The sequence below is a fragment of the Prorops nasuta genome, unplaced genomic scaffold, assembly GCF_024137725.1.
Source record: "Prorops nasuta isolate Cenicafe-Biocafe unplaced genomic scaffold, Cenicafe_Pnas_1.2 PNAS00003, whole genome shotgun sequence".
Lineage (NCBI taxonomy): Eukaryota > Metazoa > Arthropoda > Insecta > Hymenoptera > Bethylidae > Prorops > Prorops nasuta.
This window is the reverse complement of record NW_027116800.1, coordinates 5703893-5727094: the sequence shown is the minus strand read 5'-3', so window position 1 is coordinate 5727094 and position 23202 is coordinate 5703893. Positions and strand designations below refer to the sequence as shown.

At 38.1% G+C, this 23202-nt stretch overlaps 5 protein-coding genes across 6 annotated transcripts in view; 4 read left to right on the top strand and 1 right to left on the bottom strand.

The window, feature by feature from the left end:
• Positions 1–12770, top strand: part of LOC136786202 (apolipoprotein D-like) — a 35042-nt gene extending 22272 nt beyond the window's left edge. The window contains exons 2-5 of one of the 2 annotated variants that reach the window (XM_066747788.1): positions 11056–11446; positions 11667–11797; positions 11876–12119; positions 12220–12770. In XM_066747788.1, the coding sequence (XP_066603885.1) occupies positions 11333–11446; positions 11667–11797; positions 11876–12119; positions 12220–12654 (924 nt within the window). In that variant the 5' untranslated portion in view covers positions 11056–11332 and the 3' untranslated portion in view covers positions 12655–12770. Of the gene's footprint in view, positions 1–10959; positions 11447–11666; positions 11798–11875; positions 12120–12219 lie in introns of those variants that run through there. The other variant, XM_066747787.1, reaches the window with a different exon arrangement.
• On the top strand, positions 758–10899 carry ken (ken and barbie). Its single transcript, XM_066747786.1, has 6 exons — positions 758–1212; positions 2261–2551; positions 2663–2838; positions 3386–3613; positions 3744–4035; positions 4144–10899. Exons 1-6 carry the CDS (start codon positions 901–903, stop codon positions 4603–4605), a joined length of 1761 nt encoding a protein of 586 aa, XP_066603883.1. The 5' UTR covers positions 758–900; the 3' UTR covers positions 4606–10899.
• Positions 12771–15846: 3076 nt separating the features above from the next.
• On the top strand, positions 15847–16803 carry LOC136784402 (apolipoprotein D-like). The gene is made up of 5 exons (XM_066745020.1): positions 15847–15867; positions 15984–16114; positions 16218–16397; positions 16467–16604; positions 16677–16803. The coding sequence occupies exons 1-5, from the start codon at positions 15847–15849 to the stop codon at positions 16801–16803; spliced, it is 597 nt and encodes a 198-aa protein (XP_066601117.1).
• A 675-nt stretch (positions 16804–17478) lies between these two features.
• Positions 17479–20133, top strand: udt (protein undicht). Its single transcript, XM_066746731.1, has 8 exons — positions 17479–17788; positions 17869–18111; positions 18195–18352; positions 18433–18580; positions 18662–19088; positions 19156–19310; positions 19415–19887; positions 19951–20133. Exons 1-8 carry the CDS (start codon positions 17737–17739, stop codon positions 20125–20127), a joined length of 1833 nt encoding a protein of 610 aa, XP_066602828.1. The 5' UTR covers positions 17479–17736; the 3' UTR covers positions 20128–20133.
• Positions 20134–20505: 372 nt separating this feature from the next.
• On the bottom strand, positions 20506–21376 carry LOC136785597 (protein FAM32A). Its single transcript, XM_066746733.1, has 3 exons — positions 21052–21376; positions 20844–20976; positions 20506–20775 (listed from the first exon to the last, which is right to left on the bottom strand). Exons 1-3 carry the CDS (start codon positions 21135–21137, stop codon positions 20653–20655), a joined length of 342 nt encoding a protein of 113 aa, XP_066602830.1. The 5' UTR covers positions 21138–21376; the 3' UTR covers positions 20506–20652.
• Positions 21377–23202: the final 1826 nt, after the last annotated feature.

The following is a 23202-nucleotide window of genomic DNA, read 5'->3' as shown; positions in this document are numbered from 1 at the left end:
GTTTCTTGCAAACATTTACTCTCCACTATCGAGAAAGAGCCACACACGGTTCATTCACCACTTTTTCCGATCCACAGAAGCTTTTACCAACCAATGCTAATAGCTGCTGGGTTCAAACTTTCTTTACCGACAGTCGAATATCTCTGGAATATATAAAAGACCCTTGTACCGAGATTCTAACGCAGATGGCGACACCTGCCGAAAGCGCGAGTCGAGCGAGAGGGCGCCACGGGAAAGCTCCCTGTCCCTCCTTCAGTCCTCGTTGAGTGGCTTGAGTCCCCACCAGACCAGATTAGTCGGCGGAGACCCCGCCCGCCCAGCGAGGCTTCAAGGCCCAAATAGAATAAGAAAGAAGGACGTAAGCGTGAACGTAATCCAGTCGACTCGGCCGAGCAACGATTGACCCTGAACTTCACACTGCATGCTAGTAGCAGGTAGCGATACCCAATAACACGAATGCTCGGTAAACGTTTCCTTATTCAGAGATTTTCCAAGTAATGCATCGATGACGGATTATTACGTATGCGACCAACGATCGACTCTCCATACCATAACTCTTACTCAAGGACTTGCCTAGATTCAACCCCCCACCCCTACTAACACTATTCTTCTTCCGCCTGTCTTTTTATCGTTCTTGGCAACGACTTGTTCACGCTTAACCTTATAAATTCTTACACGTCCACTCTGAATGGCATTCCTCGATTTGGACCATTCAACGTTATCTCAATTATACGTGTGAAAAGTAAGAAACGAGCATCCCCGGCACTCTGGCAGACAATTCCAAGAATTAAAACGATCAAATGGACGAAGAGGCTCGTTTCACTTTCAGGAGTGAGTTTTCCACGAGCACGTTCGTCACTGTCCCTCGCTTCTGTATAGAGTCAATTGTTGAATCTGCAGATGTTTGTCAGGGAACATTCCATCGTTGGTATCTTCAAGGCTGTCTGTTATACAGTCGTAATCGAGATAAGCCTGCAACAATCGTTTCGCAGTCACGCAGCAAGATTTTCCTTGAACCGTCGTCGTCGTCTTCGTCGCCGGCGCCCGTCGCCCGTCGCCAGCCAACGGCAGCAGCGAACTAGCAGCTTGCTGCTGCTTGTTTATCGTCGAGTCATAGCGGCGCGCGTCCTTAATATAGAAACTGTTTTCACGGTTTTCTCCGAAAATGGATATCTCGAGGAACGATCCGTTGCTCGGTGTACCGCTGTACATGTAAGTATACATATCAGTAGAATTCGCGCAGCCGTAAAACTTTATATATATATATGCACACCGGAATTCACGCCTTTTTCAAAATGTACTACACTCTCATCGTTCAAGGTCCCTTCCTCTCCATCTCAATTTCACTGCTCGCGCAAGGTCACACTGATGAGTTCTATTACTCTCTATATATCACACTCTCCTCTCGCGTTCAACGTTCAAACGCTGAATTACCCAATAAACCGCATATATAGCTCGCGTATGTAACGAACGATTGGCATTCGCTCGATAATTAATAACTATTATTATTAAATGTATATTCATATATATATATATATATATAGCGAGAAGAAAATATTTGTAACGTTAATGTCACTGCAAAAACACATTAGCGTCGCTATTGTTGGCTAATGCCGTAATACGAGCAAGGAATTCTGCGTAATGTACTTAATGTTCTTGAGTGCTATTGCGTTCACCATGATTTCAGAGAAAAAATGTCAGTTTCACTCTCTCACACGCACGTAAGTTTTCGGTGTGAAACTTATTGTATCCGAGACACGCTTGACATTGCGGAACACGTCGATGTTTATGGCATTGGTTTCATAATATTAATTATACTTTTGCTGCTTGAGAATATAACGCGAAACGAAACTTTCTCTCCGTCGAGGCTCCCCTTGAGAAACAGATACGAAACGCTCGATTAACAATTAATTCTCTTTATCCTGCGAGATATGCTTGACAAGAAGTGAACGCTATAAATTCGCTGTTGTACGCTTCCCCATACATATACGTATATGCAACGTACACACAGAGGTCTATTCGATAATGTATCAGGGACATTAGAATACTCGAGTGCATTTTTCACCAGCAATTGTGATGGTTAATTGAGTTTAATTAGAGGACTCGCAGAATTTCTGTAGCTATAAATAAAAAGGACGCCTATGTATAATCTTGTATATACGAGCACTCGACTATAAACAGAAAGATGGATATTAAGATTATGCACGTAGATGCGAGGCGAGAAATAATAATTGTTCCACTTTTTTTCTTCCCCCTCCAGACGATGTATACTGACGGCCTCCTGACACTACACTATGGGAAGCATCCCGCGACCTTGGCCGCTGAAGTTGGGGCCTGGTACAGCGGCGACCGTCACGTGGACGTGACCCTAGCTTGCGACGATGGCTCTATTGTCAGGGCTCATCGCGTTGTTCTGGCGGCAGCTAGTCCCCTCTTAGCTAGTCTTCTTCGCAACCCTGCCTTGGACCACGTGGTCCATCTCTCCGGGGTCAGGAAGACCCAGCTTAATCACCTCCTCGAGTTCCTCTACAACGGAGAAGCTCTCATACCCGTGAGTACCACCCCTCATCGATCACCTCTGCCAAGAACCTGCACCGTTTCTTACATTAATCTTATCTTATCTATATATATATATATTAATTTCAACAATGTTCACTTTCAGTCGACGGAACTCACACCGTTGAGAGAACTCTTTGAACTCCTTCAAATAAAATCGGAGCTCTTCGAACCGAACCAACCTCAGACCTCTAGCAGCAACTCGGACCCCGATAGAATACCTACCCCCTTACCCTCGGATGGTCAAGAAAGTTCCAGCTACGAATCCCAGTATGATGGCAGGTGAGATTGCTATACACCGAGAAAAATAAATAGCGCAATTTACTATGTTTTATAGTAGCTTTAGGACACAGAAGGAATCATATGCATGGTTAAAATTTGTACCTGTATATATACAGTATATAGTAGGTACCATGCACAATAATTATAGGAAAAATTACGAATATTTAGTAAACTGTACCATATTCGTCTTGTAATAATTACTATAATTTTTTACATGCCCTAAAGTTAGTATAAAATATAGTGAAAAGCGATATTTATTATTGTCCGCGTATAAACAAATTTTCTATACAGGCCGTTACTCGTTAAAATTTCTGCCTATGACACGCGTGTCGTTATAATTATAACAATTGTCGAATTTGTTAAAAAGTCTTTTACTAGCTATATCTTTATTCAAATAAGTCTTATGTCAATTGTTCGCATTAATAGTTACAGATAAGAACGTTATAATACATATGTATAAACATACTTTGGGGCGTTTTATATTCAACGGACCATATTGTTCAATTTTCCCATCGTCGCGTTAACATAATTGAACTCTTGTTTGCAGGCAATCGAATAATCCGGCAGATTGCTGCTCAGTATTGATAAAAACTGAGGGCTGTGAAGAGGAACCGGAAGTGGACGTTGAAGGCGTGGAAGGCGAGAGCCTTGTAATGGAGAACAGGGAGAGCAGTATAGAACCGCCCAGAAGAAGGGATAGTTCGGATCCTGTAAATCTCAGTCTAAACTCTGGAGCTTCCACGACGAGTGAAAGCTCGCACGATATAGTACACAGGTATATAAATATATACATACAGCATATAGGTACATGTATGCACGCAGAATAAAGGGGGAAAGAGAAGAAAAGATTGCAGATTAATGGAGTGATTATAATATACCAAGCATTAATATATTTTGGTGTATAGATCGGAGAAGCCATTGCTCGAAAGGCGAGTATCGATGGAGGAAGCTGAGGAGAGGCGAAGGCAATTAGCGGCTCGTTTAGCGTTAGGCTTGGAGCCTGGGAAACGGAAACCGGAAGAGATACCCCTGCCTCCTGCGGAAGCTTACGTGGTAACGCCTCACCGGAAAAGACGGCCGGGATTTCACAATGCCCCGGCGCAAAATCCTGCCTTCGTACCTTTCAATCCTGGTTTCGAGACCCCCAGGAGGCTGCAGGCGCCACACCCCTTGAGCGTCTCGGCGCCACCGTATCTGGTAATTATTTAGCAACGTAGCGCGAGAGGCGACTCTCGAACGTTTATAGTTGCGCTCGAGTGCAAAAGAAAAAGAGGATGGTATTCTGAAAGAAAGTGATATTATCAGCAGGATAGATCGGTGACGCCACCCGGAGCATCGCACAGGCCACCCAGCGCTGATCCAGCATCGGTGGCGGGTTTGGAGCCACCCTGGGGCTCCTGGACCCTGCCCCCGGCAAGGGCCCCTCCACCCCCGCCCTCGGAAGATCCACCGAAATCGACCCCCGTGCGGGAATACAGGTGTAGCTACTGTGGAAAACAATTTGGAATGTCGTGGAACCTGAAGACTCACCTGCGAGTGCACACGGGCGAAAAACCCTTTGCGTGTAGACTGTGCGTCGCCATGTTCAAGCAGAAGGCGCATCTTCTGAAGCACCTCTGCTCGGTTCACAGAGGCGTCATCGCTGCCCCCGACAACACTTTCGCCTGTTGCTTCTGCTCGCTCAGCTTCGACAGCTTGCAGGAGCTAATAAGACACTTGTCGGGGCCGCACAACAATTTGCTTCTCAGTAAGAACCTTCACGAATAGCGACAAGGTTAAAGGCCACCCGGTGCTAAACATCTCGAGTGCAGCCACTGCTCCCTTTATCTCATTTCCGATCTCTGTCTCATCCCCCAGCCCAGCGACCAACCTTCCAACGATTCCTTTCTTCCAACGCGTGCGTGTATGCGTGCGTTCGCGTTGACGAGACAATCGTTCCTTCCGGTAGCGATGTAGTACGCGATACCTCATATACCGCAGCTATATGTGGGATCAGATTAGGTGTTAGCTTTCGAGAATCCTCGCAGCTACCACCTATATACGATGATGATGATGATACATCGGGACGCACTCGGGATGTTACGAAGAGAACGTGTCCAGACCAAACCATGTAAGAATATCACCAGAGATGCTTTCTATCATGCGCCTACATTAGCAAAGTCACGAATCGTCCGATACGACTTGTGCAAATACTATATAGAAATATATATAGGGAGAGAAAGAGAGAGCTATTGTTTGTTGTAGAAGGGTATCCTTCAAAGTTTTTAAAATGTTTTAATTCTATTTATTTCTACGAGATTGACGAGGTGTAGTTCCCACTGGTCTGTGATATAAGTTCGGTAATCGCGAGATTTCTGCTCTTACTTGGCCGAGAGTGCATCTTCGTTTATGCCTACCAGTAGGCTGTGTGTATTTTTCAAGTTTTAGATAAAGTCAGTAGTAAACTAATAATACATTATACTTATATAATATACGTGTAAATGATGCACCAGAGGCCTTTGCAATGTGTCGTTGCTTCGCCCGAACATGGCCATGTCGTCTCTGATCTTTAATTATTGTACTGAACGTTACAGCTGATTGGCTTGAAACTTCTATAGAATTCATATAATTTACATTGGAGAGAGACGCATGTGATAAAATTGTACATGTTCCAGAATTAATGACACAGCACCGGAATAGCCTTTAAATTATATAATTAATATATATATATATATATATATCGTCTCTTGAAAATTGTCCCTGACGGAGACACTCATCAAGATTAGTTTGTAATCATTGATTATATATAGGAAACACCGATTTGTGGTGAATCTCGAATGAGAGGATACAATGTGTTTTCGTTCATCCACAATGTCGGATGAGGCGTTAAAACGGTTCTGGCAGCGAGTATCGTTCATTATAGACGAGAGAGCCGGATAGCTGTGTGAAAATATAGCGGGCACGTTGCACGTAAGCCACGCTCGTCTCGTTACAAGCGTATTATCCAATCTCCAATGAAACGTCTCTCGTCTACCTCAGCACACAATCTCACAATTGTAAATAATTATCAATAGACATACGCCGAGCCGAATTATCATTATTTATTTAACATTTGTAAAAAGGGACCAATCGATTTTCCACCGATTTCTGCCGTAGCTATATAAGATTAGCTTTCCTGCCCGCCAATCGTCTCGAACAAATCCTCGTAAAGAGCTGAAATTTCTCCCCACTTTTCGAAAAGTCTTAATCATCCTCGATACTCTCGATATATGACGATTTTTAACCAATCAACGGGAGAAACATTTATTTTTGTAATTATCGTTTTTGAAGAAAACAAAGAGAGAGAGAGAGAGAGAGAGAGAAATAATATTGTTGCAGAGTTTATGATTTTTCCGCGGCTGATCGACGCTCGATTTTATTCAAAGAATAAAGGGACAGTGCGCGATCGCTGTTATATTTGATCGTAGAAAACTGCGTGCACGCGCGCATCGCCTAGCAATATATATATAGCGTTCAGCCTTTGAAAATGAATTTTTCGCGTGCGATATATTGGTCTTCCGCTCTGTCGTCTTCCCGCATCTCGCCCCCGTCTCTTTTATCCACGAACGATCAGCTTCTCAACGACACGAGTGCCTTGTTGCATGGGTCCAAATTGGTCGATTGGGCAGTGATTTCATGTGTTCATAGACTTAAGACACGTAAGCGTTTAAGATTATAGATACACGCTGGCTTAGGAGAGGAGAACGTTATTATTACACCTAGCAAATTAATTATAATTCGAATTAATAAAAGCTTAGATTTAGCCAGATCGCTGTAAGTATGGTAGTCGAGGTAGTAGCTTTCTTTCCTCAAGATTTTCCATTGGCGCGGGACGTCAGATTTTCTCTTAGATATATATATATATATATAAATGTATATATATGTATGTATATCATTGTCCGAGGTGCCTCGATCACACAAAGGGCTTCGACCTCCCTTTTCTGCTCCAAGGTTATATATATATATATATATATATATATATGCATGCACGCAACCATCTCGACGTCACTTCGGAATCGATATAATTCACTCTCCGCGGGAACCAATCGTTCCAAAATCCAATCCACATCCTCTCTTCCCCCTCCCTCTACCCTCTCTTCCTATCACCCTTCTGCCCCTCAGCACATCTTCACCATCACTCCAGGATCATACATTCCATATACGTAAAAGTAGTCTTAACATTCTCGAAACGTAATCGATATACTGACAAAAACGATTACGCACAAGTATTGGAACTTATATCAATAGTAGCCTCGTATCCCCGTGGCAGTCACACCAAAGATTATTTCATAGGATCGTTGTAGTAGGAAAAGCAATCAACCAATATAACGTTTACATATCGATCCATTCGCTATCAGCGGCACGACCTCGTCGCAAATATTTCATAGAAAGAAAGTAATCTTTTAAACTCTCGCAATAAACGAACATTACCTGTAGCGAAAAGTCATTTCCAGAATCTCTTGGCGTTGATCGACGAATGAACGATGGGCAGGCGATAAATCCCAATCGCTGTATATATGCACACAACTAAATATACATATATATATGTATATATGTATGTGTAGAGAGACAGAGAGAGATTAGCAAGCATTACGAACCGTCCTTTTTGCATAGTGACTACGAATAATGTTATATATATATATATATATATATACACATATGTAAGATGTAGAAGATGACCTTGTACAATAGTGAATTATTGGTAGATCTGTTTTATCCGTTGGTACAAATGAAAGAGGAGCAAGCGTAGCTAAAAAATTCTCGGAGGACAGTATAGCGAGGTTTCGAAGAAAATATATATACATGTATATATATACAGGGTGTCCAGTTTTCTCATGCCAAACCAATAAATTCGTTTAGAACAAGTCACATTTGAAGAATAAATTTCTTATAGTACTTTTTACATAGCCTTTTTAGTTAAAAATTGATCACAAGAATAAAAAATTCTTTCCTTCGAGGTTGCTCGTTAAAAAAACCACTTAACAACCTCGTTCTATTAGCCAGGCATCGTTTAGCCTATCTTGAGAGTAATAGAGGGTTCCGATCGAAGTAAGCATATTTAATTCTTTAATTGCATTTCTTAAATTTCATCCAAACAACAATTTGTACCAATGTAACAATATATTTATGCTTGTGAATAAACTAGCTGTATATATATATATTATTGTTGAAAAATCGAGACAAAGATTTCGCTCCGCTTAAGCAAAATGTCCTGCAGTTGAAAGATTGATTAAAAACTCTGTAAGAAAGAATGGTAAATTATGTTCTCCACGCAAATCTATTAGTTTTAACACGGCTGAACCGGATGCCCTGTACGACAATGGGTCCGAGCGAGATAAACTCGAGATGGTAGCGCTTGGCGATCTCCGCGGTCGATACACGGTCTACTCTCTCCCTCCGGAAGTCTCGTTTCTTGGGAGCAAAAGATTTTTGGAGGCTGGAGACTCGGCTGGAGGAGCAGCGTCGCGTGTCGACTCGATGGGAGCAGGAACGGAGGTCGATGTTGCATCGGGGTGCAGGTTTGTGTGCGTGTGTATGTGTGTGTGTGCGCTCTCGTAAGCCAGGCAAATACACGGCCAGCACAAACAGTGAACGTAATGTGATACTAAATGATAATAAAGAATAAAGTTTAATTATTGTTTAGCGTGCGAAGCCTCGGCGCGAGACGGTAGCGTGGCTCTCGAGCGAACCATTTCAGATGAGATTTCCTTGAGATGAGAATCATTGTGGCGTTATCTCGTTCTATTCCTTTCTCTCTATTGCTTTCTTTTTTTCTCAGGATAATCGTCGCTCGCTTGAAGATACTTTATCGGTGGAACTCGCGAGCCGCCAGTTTAATTTAAGCATCGGCCCACCTTCAAACTTCTTCCTCCTCCTTTCCTCACCCCCCCCCCCCCCCCCATCTCATCTCTATTGAAGCCGTAAGCGCATTAGGTTTACGCGTATCGATTATTTACCGTTAATTCATTACCGTATTGTGCGCATGTAAAGCACACGTCGTCGACGCCCAGATGTCCACTCGAGACGTTCTTCTTCCACTGAAAACCAAACACCCCAGCAGCTAGACGGTATATAATTATAATATACAGACATACACAGTGGAGTTTTTTTTTTTTAATGATTACAACGATTCCCTATGTATTTTTTCCCAAAACTATGTAAACGTCGAAGCGTTCCCCAATTTAGTTTCATGCTTTTGTTAAATTTATATCCTTTATCTCTCTTTCTTTTTATTCAGCTGTAAACATTGTATTGTATACTCGTAAGTTCCCGAACTTTGTTCTCAACGGGTTTTCTCGAATTGGAGGAGAAGACGCAAGCTTCCGACGCACGATCCTCCCTAAGGATCGAGTTTTTAACAAGTTTCGAGCATCTCTCTGGGCGATTTTCGTATATAGGTTTTAAGCATCTTCCGAGCGGGGCGCGTGCTCCCTATGCTTTCTTTTAGTGTTCGTAGTCTTACGAGAAAATAAATTAATTGAGAGAAAACGAAGAAGAGTGTACAGAATGATAATTGGAAAGCAGCGGAAACGGTAAAATGTTTGCTGCTCTTTCATCCCTACCATATGATAAATCCTTGATTGACCAGAGATTCACATTCGAGCAATTAGGAACGATTGACAACCGGTTTCACAGATTGTTCTTCCGCGAACCGTCGGACGTACGGCGTAATTAGCAAATACTATTTTCTACGTATATATACGTTTTCCCTCCGAGTGGAATATAAGCGATTTATGTACGTACCTACGGCAGGCTCTATACGGAACGACCAACTGGTCATTGTTTGCGGTTTTATCAAGTATTGCCAGAAGAGGTCGTCGGGTTCTTCGCGGTGACTAACGGTTTTGAGTCTTCTCGTTTTTATGGAAAAAAGAAAAGTCACGCGAGACCCGTTAGTGGTGGGCTACGTTCCAACGAGGCACTTTATATATACCTTCGATCATCGTATATTCCATCCACAGTGTCAATTGCATAATTACAATGCCATTAGATTCCATGCCTGTAGCTTAGATTTTTACAATATTCATGCACCTTTAAAATTATGCATTCGAGAATATGGCATACGTATTGCTATATAGACGTCGAGATGACTGAAACGAGCTCCAAGAAATAAATCTATTTTCGTATAACGCATAATTTATTTCAAACTTTCGATTTACTAAAATTCTAGAATACTTCTAAACAACTAAATTCTGCATGTCCGAAGATATTTTCTAATTTTCTTTTTTGAAACACACACGACTAGAGCGCAGTACCCTAAGCAGAGTCACGTGGTGGAACGAATTATGCTAGAATATTAGATTTCATCCCAGAATTCGATATTAATTTCCACTCTTCAATTTTTAATACACTCTGCACCTTTTCAAAATTATAGCTTCAAGAATATAGTAAGTATGCTATATATATAAATGACTAAAACGAGCTCCAAGAAATAAATCTATTTTCGTATAACGCATTGCATAATTTATTTAAACTTTCGATTTACTAAAATTCTAGGACATTTCAAAACAACTAAATTCTCCATGTCCGAAGAAACGTTCTAATTTTCTTTTCTGAAACACGACTAGAGTGCAGTAAGTACCCTATACACGCAGAGTCACGTGGTGGGACGATTTATGTTGGAGTATTAAATTTGGTTTCAGAACGTGATATTAATTTCGACTCTTCTTCAATTTTTATTACACTCTGCACCTTCTCAAAATTATTATTTCTTCAAGAATGCACTAATTACGCTACACATAGACGTGACAAGATGATTAAAACCAGTTGGAAGAAAAAACTCCATTTTCATCGAAACATAATCCTCGTGTCTTACTCTCGTTTATTCAGAATAAACCAAGAAATTATCAATGGAAAGTTTGGATTTTTGTAAAATTCTACAAAATTTCTAAATAAGCAAATTGTATATTATATATTAAATTTGATTAAAAATTTAAAAGACGACTAGGGTGTATATACGAAACAGAGTGACGAGATAGGCCGATGACTTATATGCTGGAATATATTAGAACTGGTCCGTGAAAGAGTGGGAAATATTGCGGTGATTAGCGGCATAGAGGGGGGGGGGGGGGGGGAGGCAATGGGCATCAGTCGTTAAAGTTTCATCGAACCTTGCACGAGCAGTCGGGCGAGTTTGGAAGACCAATACACTCGAAGCTAAAAGTACCGTTGTCAAGGGATTGCATAATGGAGCAGCAGTTTCTTGTTTTTCCTGGAAGCACATCGGTTGGATAGGAAGAGCAAGACGAACGAGGATCTTGGCAAGAGAGTAGCCAGCAGGCTGTATAATACCATTGACCAATGACCAGTCCTCTGGCACCAGGGAGTCCTGGCCTATACGAAGAGTACCGTAAGATCCACACACGTGGGGCTCAGAGGGGGCAACCAAGAGTGTCCGGTCAACGCACCTGCACTCCCTGCTTATTGTATATAAGACCAACAGATCGACCATACCACACGGCAGATCGTCATCAGCATGTTCGGAAAGATCGTTACACTCCTCTCGGTCCTGGCTCTGGCCAGTGCGCAGATTCCCAGTCTGGGATTCTGTCCAGAATATGTACCTATGGCTAACTTCGACATGAACAGGGTAAGTCTGTTTAGCTTTTGAGATTATGTACATTTTCCACATGAAATTCTTTTTCTCTACTTAACTGTAAGAAGAATGTTAATTCTTCTATGAAATTCTTCCGAACTTGTGGTATAGGGAAGATAAGAATTCAACGACTAACATTTGGATAGTCTCGAGTGTTAATATATATACAATATATTTAGTACTGCATATGAATTAAACGCTTTATTCTTCACAGTTTTTGGGTGTGTGGTACGAGGCTGAGAGGTACTTTCAATTATCGGAAGTTGTGTCTCGTTGCGTCATGGCCAATTACACCAAAGGACAAGACGGTAAACTTCGCGTCAGCAACGAGGTCACCAACAGATTGTAAGTTTTTCTTATTATACCGAAAAATGTGAAATATTCTTAAACGCGACTAAAGAATTTTGTCTGGATCATCATCAGTACTGGAATCAAGAGAATTCTCGAGGGTGAAATTAAACCAGCTGCATCGAAATCGGAGGAAGGAAAGCTTCACGTTAAATACACGACTATCCCATTAACACCGGAGACCAAATACTCCGTCCTCGAAACTGATTACGATACTTATGCTGTTATGTGGAGCTGTTCAGGAATCGGTCCAGTTCACACTCAGAATGCCTGGGTTATGACCAGAGAGCGTTTGCCACCGGGAGAAGTTTTGCAGAAGGTACATTATACGCGTTGTTGGAAGTAATGATGATGACGCTACAATTGTTTACTATATTTATTTATTTACATTGACATGCGTACGAAACGTTGAATTTCAGGCTTACGGAGTCTTGGACAAGTACAAGATCTCCAAGACGTTCTTCGTAAAGACCGACCAAGAAGACTGTGCCTACTTGGCAGCCAACCCCTCTACACCGGAAGAGAACGCGGAAAAACCAGGAGAGTCGCAGTCCGAAGAAGCCAGCGGAAACCAGAGATCGGCCATCACCCCCGATGCACCGGAAGTAGTCGTGCAGACCAGAAAAACTGAATCCGCAGTCCCCTTGAAAGAGACACTGGTACCTGAAACTCCAGTATTAGTGCCTGTCGAAACCGTCCCTGAACCAGCAAAAGTCGCCGAAATCCCGCAAGAGATTAAGTCAGCAGCAGCAGCCGCACCCGTTCCAGAATTGATCCTGAAGACAGCCGATAAAGTCAATAAGGCAGAAGAAAAGGCACCCCAAGTTTTAGAAGCTCCAGCGAAAACTGCTTAAACCCTTCCTCCTTTCTTTCTTCTTCTTCTTTCACTCTTTCACTCTTTCTGAAATTCAGTCTCTCTATAATATTAACTCGAAAAGATTTAAGAGGCATTAATTTACTTACTAAATGTGATTGGGTTTGAGTCAAGGTACAGGTTAGGCTCGTAGCGGTTTCTACTGAAACCAGTCTCGCCTAAACTCTTCGTTTTAAATTCATGCGGTTAGTTTATTGTCGTAGAGGTATCCAAGTATTATAATGTAAGTTCTATTATAGAAAATGTTAAAAAAAAAAATAAATTGTTACATAAAAGCGTTGTTAAATTCCACTGTGTTATTTTACCAAAGTTACCGAACCTCTCCAATCAGGCTTATATATATATATATATATATATATATATAGAAAGAGAGAGAGAGAGAGAGAGAGAGAAATACTGGTAAAATCATGACTATAAAAAAGCACGAAACACGAATATATTCGGAAAGTTCCACGATATTCGATAACGTGACCGTTATTACGTTTCTCCTGATACAATAAATACAGCGACTTTCCAGTGTAAACAAAGCTAAGAAGGTCGCATAACGGAATACATTAGAGCCGTGGCCTATGTTTTACGAAATACAAGTTTTTAGAATTTTCTTTTCTCTCCAAACTTGACGTGTTATTAGTCATATTTATTGTATTTGAAGGTTTACTCTATTTCCATTAATCTCAACTTCCTTCCTTACGTTACGACTGATCAACGACCCGTCCGCTGTAATTTACTCGATCTCAGAGGCTTATATATATTTATCTTTTTCACGATGCAAACATTCTCGACTGGAGAGCCCCAATCGTTCTTCTTCGCTCAGCCATATCTTACACGCGACAATGCATGGCACAGTGTCAATCGAGTGAAAATATTCATTCGCCATGACCTTGATTTCACGAGAAAATCGGTGCAAGCGAATCCACTGGGTTTTCCCGATAGGCCAAGCTGTATCCATAAAAACTAAATAATTACATATTGTATAGGTATGGAAGAAAAATGTCAGAATAAAGATGACTATTTGTGACATGCACTAAAATTACTATAATTAAGTACTTTGCATAAATAATTGGTACCATTTGTCGAAAATGAGAGCTTGCGGAAGCTCTCGATAGCAGTCGCAAACATAGTATATATAGTATGTATAATTGTGTCGAATGCACGAATATTTTACACGCGTATAATACTGGATCGAGTATATAGAGCGGTTGTCGGAAGAATGTTACAATGATAAGGATGTACTTTTGAGAGAAGGGAGTGTCTTATGGAAAGTTTGGTATAAGGTTTGTTCTCTTATCCTACACTTCTTTCACTTTGGATATACTTTTCACGATTCCAATTAATTTATACGAGGGATGCGTGCAGAAATATGAAAAATTGCACATGATTCCTCAGGATATGTTTGACAGTGTAGATGACCGATGGTTCGCGCGATTGGCGAATATCAGTCTGCTACACAGGTTTCTAATCTCCAAACTGTCCAAAACCTATATATCTATAGTGTTGTACATAATTTTGTCGACTAAATGAATAAATATATATACATAAGCGCACAATTGGCTCTGTGCATATTCCTATATACAGTAACATCGATGAGGTGAGAACGTATATAGTAGCATATATATATATATATATATTTGGTGATTTTTTACAGAAATGTTTTGTACACATATACTCTGCAGTTACGCATTTTCCTTTCAATAACACTGTGCGGGTATGGACAGAGGGAATACTCGAGTAAACGGTTGTCAGAGAACTGTTAAAAATGAAAAGGATGACCTTGAAAAGAGAACGTCGCGTAGTATGGAAAATTTGGTTATAGATTCGTTAGGGTACGATGGCGTGGTGTATAGATGACCGATGGTTCGCGATTGGCGAATTTCAGTCAGTGTCGTGGGTTTCTTGAACCTCCGACGTACCGTTACTGACCCACTAACTGACTGACAGAACTCTTTCGGTCGCGCATCTCCACCACAGTCCACAAGGCCTCCGCGAACGCGTCTTCGTGAGCCGATAGTCCGAAGACTCGGAAGACCGAAGAGGCCAGTCACCAACGAACAGTCCATCGCGCAAGGAGCCTTCGTTTCATCCTTATTGATCTACCGATTGACATTCGTCGAGTGTCCTCGTCCTCCCTGTACCAACGGTCAAGGTCATCAGGTAATCCCATAAGATATAGCTCCTTACGCCTCCTTTTCAATTCCAACGATCTTCGATCGATCTTAACGGAGCCCGCGTCGAATATAAATTAAAATTAATCACTCGGCACAGCCCCTCTTCTCAAAAGATTCATGGGATAACATATATATATAATGTATAGTTATATAAAATGCTAATGACAGCGCTACAAAAGTCTCTCTCGGTTCTCTAAACAATAAGCTACGTTGAAATCCTGTTTGTTAGATTTTTTTATCACTTTCGCATTAGTCCGATCGTGACAATGCTGCAGTGATGCAGTTTCCAGTTTTACTTCCTTGAGCAACAATTTGCTACTATCAGTGTATAAAATTTTTCTCTATCAAAGTTATATACCGTTTCTCTTATACATGCAGTACATCACGCGCGGGTTTATATTTTCTATTCATTTCGAGTATCTCATGTAAACATTAAATTCTATAGTTACATCTTGACTACTTAGGATCAGCGATCAGATTCTAGAAACAGTTTTTACTTTCTATTCATTTACATATTTAAGTAGCCGTTGTTTGTTTTTGTTATGACGAGTTTTTTCTTGTTTAGCCATTCAAGAAGGATAGAGAGCTCAGTATTGACAAAAAGAGTCTGTTGTTTATTTCGGTATATGCATGCATAGTAATCTTCTGATCTCGGGCAGTAAAGGACGCATCGAAGAACGCATATTATTTTGACTCGTTTTTTATACTTTTCTTTCAACAGCAGAATGTTGTGGATCTTGCCAATCCTGATACTCGCGAGTACTGCAAGGGCGCAAGTACCTTTCTTAGGGACCTGTCCGAACGTTGAGACCATGCCAAATTTCCAAGTGGAGAGGGTAAATATATATATATATATATATATGTATATCCTTTATACAGAGCATAAGAAGTACATTAATTTATTTGCATACCAGAGTTCTAGTGCATCTTATCATTATTAGAAAGCTGTATCGAGTAATCAGATAACTGATGATACGAAATAGCCAACTGAAACCGTTAGAGGTTTCATGTGTCATGTAATACGCTTGGTATGCAAAAAATTATATCTCTTCAATAGTATATAAGTATTTGAAAATATTTCGTTCAACTTATTTCCAAAGTTTTATTAGAGATAAAAATAAGATTTGTATGTATGTACTTATAGTATCTTGGGAAATGGTACGAAGCTGAGAGATATTTTGCCGTTTTTGAGTTTGGTGGGAAATGCGTAACTGCCAATTACAGCTTGAGCGAAAATGGTTCAATTAAGCTCATGAATAAGCAGATATCTTCTTTGTAAGTTACAGATATTCGACGCGGGAGCCTGAACGATCGAGGGCTCTTTTTATGATAATTTACTATAGGGTGCAATTACTGAATATTATTTATATATATACAGAACAGGAGTATCTTCCAGTATTGAAGGCGTAGCAAGATTAATAGGTAGATCGGATGATCCCAAGTTGTCTGTTACATTCCCATCGCTACCTTTGCCTCTTGATGCGCCATATTGGATACTAGATACGGATTACAAGTCATACGCCGTTGTTTGGAGCTGCACGAATTTCGGTGTATTCAGGTAACGTTCTATTATGGTCCAATATTTTCTTTATGCAATTCATTATTTTTATACAACGATATTTCGCAGTGTTCGCAATGCCTGGATCTTAACGAGGGAGACAAAGCCACCGGTTTCAGTTTTGGAAAAAGCTTATCAAGCGATCGACAAGAATAATATTAGTCGCGCCTACTTTATTCGAACAGACCAAAAAAATTGTCCGGCTACGTACTAAATATAATATTATGATCTTACAGCGCAGATTGACGCACTCGTTTTTCTAAGCTGATCAAATTTTAGGAAAATAAACAATCGGAATATTTATGTAATAGTTATTTATTTGTATAAAACTGAATATTTAAACCACTATCTGTTGTCTATATGCGATCTGACGCCGCTTCGAATAAGCCAAATCTATTATTTTTAAGTGTCAGAAAATCGTCCGAATTTTGCTATGTCTGATTGCGTTACAAATTAATTCTAATTATATATTTATTATCTTTGAATGTTTTTTAATATTATTGTGTTAACATCATTATTATTATTTATTTTAGCCTATAAAAATTATTAGCATTTATAATTTATAATAAATATATACGCAGTAGCGTTTATAAAAATGTAAAGATGTGATAATTAAAGTACATTATCGAATCGAACACTTAATTTTTATTATATGCTAATTTGTTGTTTCTAACGAAGGGTTTAAGAAGACTATATACTATTTAAAGATTTACATTCATTAGAAACCAGTTATTTATAATCACTTTTGCTGAAAGATGCTATTTGCACTGATATTATTTTATAAAATACATGGATGGGATTTACAAATTAATTTCTACGGCTCCTACTAATTTCTACGAATGGCTAAAAGGTCGAATAATTTTTTTTTTTTTAAGTCTCGGAAATGGATTTCGTTTCTGTATTATAATTTTAATGAGTGATGGATTTCCCTTTTACCCCCGATAACCCTATATCGGTAAAAACCGTAAAAACTGTGTGGGTGTGTTGTATGTTGTTATGTGAAATGGGGTAGCTGATGGTATGGTAGGAACCTTTGTTGTCCTCGTTATCGGTCTAATTCAAGAGTTTTTCTTTCTCGTTCGTGTTCATATTACTTCATTATCCCCATCCCATCTCCTTTCCCCCGTAATTGTTAGCTAGATTGTTAACTCTATTGTTAGGGCGTTGTATTTCTTTATTTCTGTTATTCCGTAAGTATATTGTTGCCACTATTAGTGAAGACGACAGGAAAAAAGCAAGGAAAGTTGGGGAGCGGCGACGAGTGTGGAAACGAAAATCAAATCTAGCATTAAACACTGGATTTTAGGAAACTTTTTAGAGAAAAATTAAAATCTAAAAAATGAAGGGTGTAGGCTCTCTCTTAATGCTAACACTATGTTTTATGTGTCAAAGTAAGCAGTTTAAATTAACAATGATAATACAATCATCTAAGATTTGTCAATCAAAATTATATTCAAATTTAAATTCTCAGTCATACTCTCAACACAAGAGTCATGCCAAATCCCATTGGTAATTAGAGGATCATGGTTTTCTTGGGAAAATGGCAAAAACACATTGACAGAGATCAATGCAGAAACTATGACTAATAGAGGATATTGCGTTAATATGAAGGAGGAGCTGCATGTGAATTACACGTTTGTTTTTCAAAAAGAGTTCTGTTACACATGTGTTAAACTTTTAGTTCGTACTGTCAATGTGCTGGAAAAACTTGAAAGTAAGTAGATTTTTTGCCTATTACAAGTGTTTTAATATAACTTTTTATTTCTTTTCATTTATTTCAATTTATTTAAATTGTAGGTAGCTGTGTAAATCTACCCTCTGGAATGCAGCCAACAGTAGAAAATGTTTGTAGTGGTTTGAGGTCGGATCAGCAACTAATCACATTATTTGCAGAAAATTATGTCGCTGTAAATTGTAGATCTTCCTTAGAAGGAGTGTGGCAGTTTGCTTACCAAGTAAAATGAGAAGCTTCCTTAAGGATATTCATTAATAGAAAAGAATGATTGATATAAAGTAACTATTAACTTTGTTTTAGAATCGATTTAGATTTACAGGAGAATGTAATCATCCCGATGCACAAATTAGGTCATGTCAAACAGCAGGAACACAATTTTTTATAACAAATCAAAAATTCAATATAACCTACAAAGAGTGTGCAGGCATGAAAGGAACTTTTAATGGCTGTGAGTAAATTATATAACTAGAAACTTTATTGCTATTCGGATGGAGAAAAATTAGTAATTATTACAAAATGATTGTTACAGTGGTTGAATACAGCTGCCTGGGAGATTGGTTCGTAGACAAAAATCACTTTTTTGCTGTAGCCAATACAAAGGAATCTAGGAAAGATGAAAAGTACAGATGCTTTTTGAAAAACCGGGATGACGACTTATATATAGGAGTATCGATAACTGCAGAATGCAATACTTTAAAAACTGTTGAAAAGAGTCCTGAACGTCTAAGAGTGACTCCAGTTAAAGCGGAAGTTGTAGAGCCCGGATGCCGTTTGCCTCAAAATATGAGTGGAAATTGGATCAATACTGCCAATATTGATGCTGATATTTTCATCAATGAAACTCATATTATAGAGACCTGGTATCCAGACGAAGGTCGTTACAGGAGAACTATTTATGTTTGTAAAGAACAAAGAGACTCAAGAGTAATGATGTCCAGATTAACTGTTGATGGATGGTAAATTTCAACAAAACCTTATCCTCACATTATTCTTTAAATATTGTATATTCATTCTCACTTTCAGTCAAAAGGATTACGTGTGCTTTGATTTTGTACCTCAACATCACAATGTGATTAGATACAGAAGAGGTTTTGCTGTTATTAAGGATGACTTCCATACAGTTTGCTCCTGGGTTGAATTTGCTAATAAACAGGAATGGAAATATGATTTATTCTTAGGTTAATATAATACAAAATCGATCATTTGAAATGTGAAATTAGACATTAGCTTAATGTTGATTATTTAATACTCCTTTATTAATTATAAATGGACTCTATTTTAGCAAAGCATCCTGTACCAGTAAGATGTCCTATAGCAGGAAAATATATGTTTGAACAAAAGGGAGATGTTTTGTTCGAAACAAGAATTCTCGGTGGGGTAACATTGTCACCCCGTCCGAATATTTATTGCAAACAGAATATTTCAGATCTTTCTGTTTGCGGAACTGATCAGAAGGAATTGACTATCGATGAAACATATTGCTTGTCTGTGGATCATCGTGGAATGCCTGTGGACATTTACAGTGAACCAGATTACAAAATGAAATGTATTGGATATTGGAAGGAAAATCTGAAATCATATTTGATTACGTTCGATGAATTAGACCCATTTAGTAAGTACAGATGTTGGGTATATCAGAGAGCTGATTTAAATCGTGTTTTGATGTCCCAAGCCATTGGTCCATTTTGCGATTTAAAACAAGATGTTACTAGCAGCAATTATACGGAAGGCGCTGCAGTTGCTTTAGAGCTACAGGTAATTTCATATCATTTGTTTATATCCAAATTCTTTTGCTAACAAATAAATTTACTATAACAGGAATATGAACGTGAAAGAGATCGTTGCCCTATGCACTTTGACGATGGCAGTAATCCTTGGATTCAAACAGAAAATTATATCCAAATTTTTCACTATGGAACTAGCAGTCTCTCATCACTTTCATCATCTCTAATTTTCTTGATTCTACTAATCCACTTGAGAGCAATGATACTCTAGTAAACTTTATAATTTTATCATTACCTCTTACCTCACTAAATTTAATGAATCAAAGGAGCTTTAGACATCAGCAAATTATTATCAAATCTTGCTAACGTACATGAACTTATATTTTTTAATTTAGACTAGATTTTATTATGTCATCTGTTCAATACAGTTTGAAATATTCCGTCCATTTTGCATATGCATAATTTACATAAATATTAAAAATTACTGTAAATTTCTATGTAGATTTAGAGATTAACACTTTGACTATATGTGCCTTGTAAGTATCAAGTTCTTATAATACAAATTAATAATTATTGATTGTAAGAAATATTTTGTAAAACAAAATCATATTATTAAATTTAAAGAATGCTTTGTATTAAAGCTTTTATAATACTTTATTTTATAATGAGATAATGTATATGACATTACAGTAAAGTTATAAATAAAATAATTAACATGAGTATAGTTATTTGTATTATAGTAAATAAATTTATATGTAATGTGTTTATCATTAATAACAAATTGTGAGTCATATATTCATTTAGTCCAGCTTACTTTGGGTATATCAAAGTGTTCTGTCAAACTGTCTAAATGCCGGTTAAATTCTTCTACTCTTTGTTTGTGAGTCATGGAGGCTTTTTGTTTTATTCTCTCAGTTTGCTAAAACAACATTTGTAATTAGAATTTAGAAACACCAAAAAGTTAAAAGTATAATAATACAAATATACCATTTTTTCTTGCATTTTCTTGAATGCTAATTCTGCCTTGGTGCGCTTTAATTCAACAGATTTAGGTTTTTCCTCCTGAATGACTTTCGTAACTTCAACCAATTTATTGCTTTTCCCGTCTTTATTCTTCTTCCTAATAAAAAAAAATCGTGATATACATAAAACAGGAACAGTCAGAAAATAACCTAAAAAACTAAAGTAAGCTTACTTTTTCACTACGCATTTATCTCCTTTCAATTTCAAAGGACCTTTGGCTGCATGTGCATAGGGATCATCTTCGTTTGTAGCAGGCATGTTATAAAGTCTTTGTAACTATTATTAAATACACGTCAAATGAAATATGCGTTATAAATGCAGACACAGACACAACAATGACGGCAACGTCGGCTTCGGCAACGATTGGCAACGATGCCTTAGTGCCTTACGATGCTCGCGGCTCGCGCTCAGCAGCAGACTATTCACCAGGGTGCGTTCACGGAGAGTGCTCACTGCTGCAGTCTGCACTGTCATATGTATGTACATATATATGTATATGTAATACTGTCGAGTGGTATACATACACAGTGGGAAATTGAATCGTGTGTGCTTGTATATCATTTTCCATGTTAAATTACAGAGTGAAACTAGCCGAACCACACACGATTCAATTTCCCACTGTGTACTACGCGACAATTTGCAGAACGGTCTAGTATTTTTTGCGCTAAAAGGCTGGCAACAAACATGACATCACGAGAAATATACATATAGATTAAAAGCTATATGTATATGTACGCTGAAGGTGCTGTATATCTTTACTATCTTTCCATCCAATACTATATTTATTAATTTTGTTTGGGTCCACAATATTTTGAATTCACAACATGACATACATATTGTATATCAATATATAGGCAACTATGCCACAAAGATGGCGCGGCCAGCTTCCTTCCCCTCACCCTTCACCTAGTACCCCCCTTGGCGAAAGTAGGGCCCGTAGCCAGTAGCCACCCGTAGCGTAGGACCTTAACCTTATGCTCTCTTCAGGTATCTTCAGGTACTTCGTAGTACCATTACCTCTATGACTTAAACAATGTAGAAATGATTTGCTAGAGTTCAGACTCACTTCAAGTACAAAAGAAAAGCACTTAATTTTTTAGCGTTTTGACTTATCAATTGTGCCCTAACAGATTGAGGAATTTAATTTATCCCAGAGCACATAAAGGCATGGATGTTTAAGAGATTTGTTTTTTTTCTCTCTTTGAAATGGGTTTCTTTACTAATAAGAGAGAGAGAGAGTTCAATAATGTCCAATAAAAAATTCTAAAGATATATATTTATCGTGTTAAAACTAATAAACATTTGATTTCATGCATAAGACTTTTTTGATTCTTCTTTGTATTTATATTAAAAGACGCTGACGAAATAAATTTATATCTTTAGTTACAGAAATAAATGAATTTTTATATTCGAGCTCTGTGGCATATTCAATGTTTCACATCCTATGTAATTTCAAATTTATGTCTCGTAAGTGCTTGGTTTAAACAGTATTTGTACATACGTTTGTTTTCGAGAATTTAAGTAAGAAAATATTTGAAGATGTATAAGGTGCTCCATCATCATAATCTGTACAATCTTTAAGATATACTTTTAAGACCATACTATTAAAATCATGAGGTCCTTTTTTTAAAATTAAGTAGCTCAAATGTATTTTTTATACAATCTTCTTACACTTTCAAAATATCGATAGTTTTATGTATATTTGTACTTTTGGATATTCTGTTTAACTACTTTAATTTTTGAAATTTGTATCCGCATTTGGCTAAGATTTTTCTAATTTAGACTAAAGTTTGTTTTCACAAATATTTCGTAGATTAATTATTTGATATATTAAAAACTTAATATTTTTAACAGTATACTCTGTTATATAGTGGCGATAAGTACTAAAAAAATTTGGTGTGAATTGAATCGTTAGATAATAAATTTCCTATAAATATAGTATGCTTCTTTTATGTTTATACTTTCTTTTAATACATTTATTCTTTTATATCCATATATATATACACAATATTAGCTATTATAAACACTTTTATATATAATTATACTATATATATATACACCGTGGCTCTCAGTCACTGTCAGCTCAAAAATCTCAAAAAATGTAGGTAATTCTAAGAACAATACATCTGTACCATTTCGAAATTTAATTGCTAATGAAGGAGATATTAATTTAACATTCGATTGAAAGGTGATTAACTCAAAACTTCGTATTTGTAAAACAAATCTGATGACACCTTCCTATATATTGGTCAGACGTCGTTATAATAATTCGACCAGTAATAAAAAATCTCGAATTAACAAATTTTTAATGCTTAATAATTTT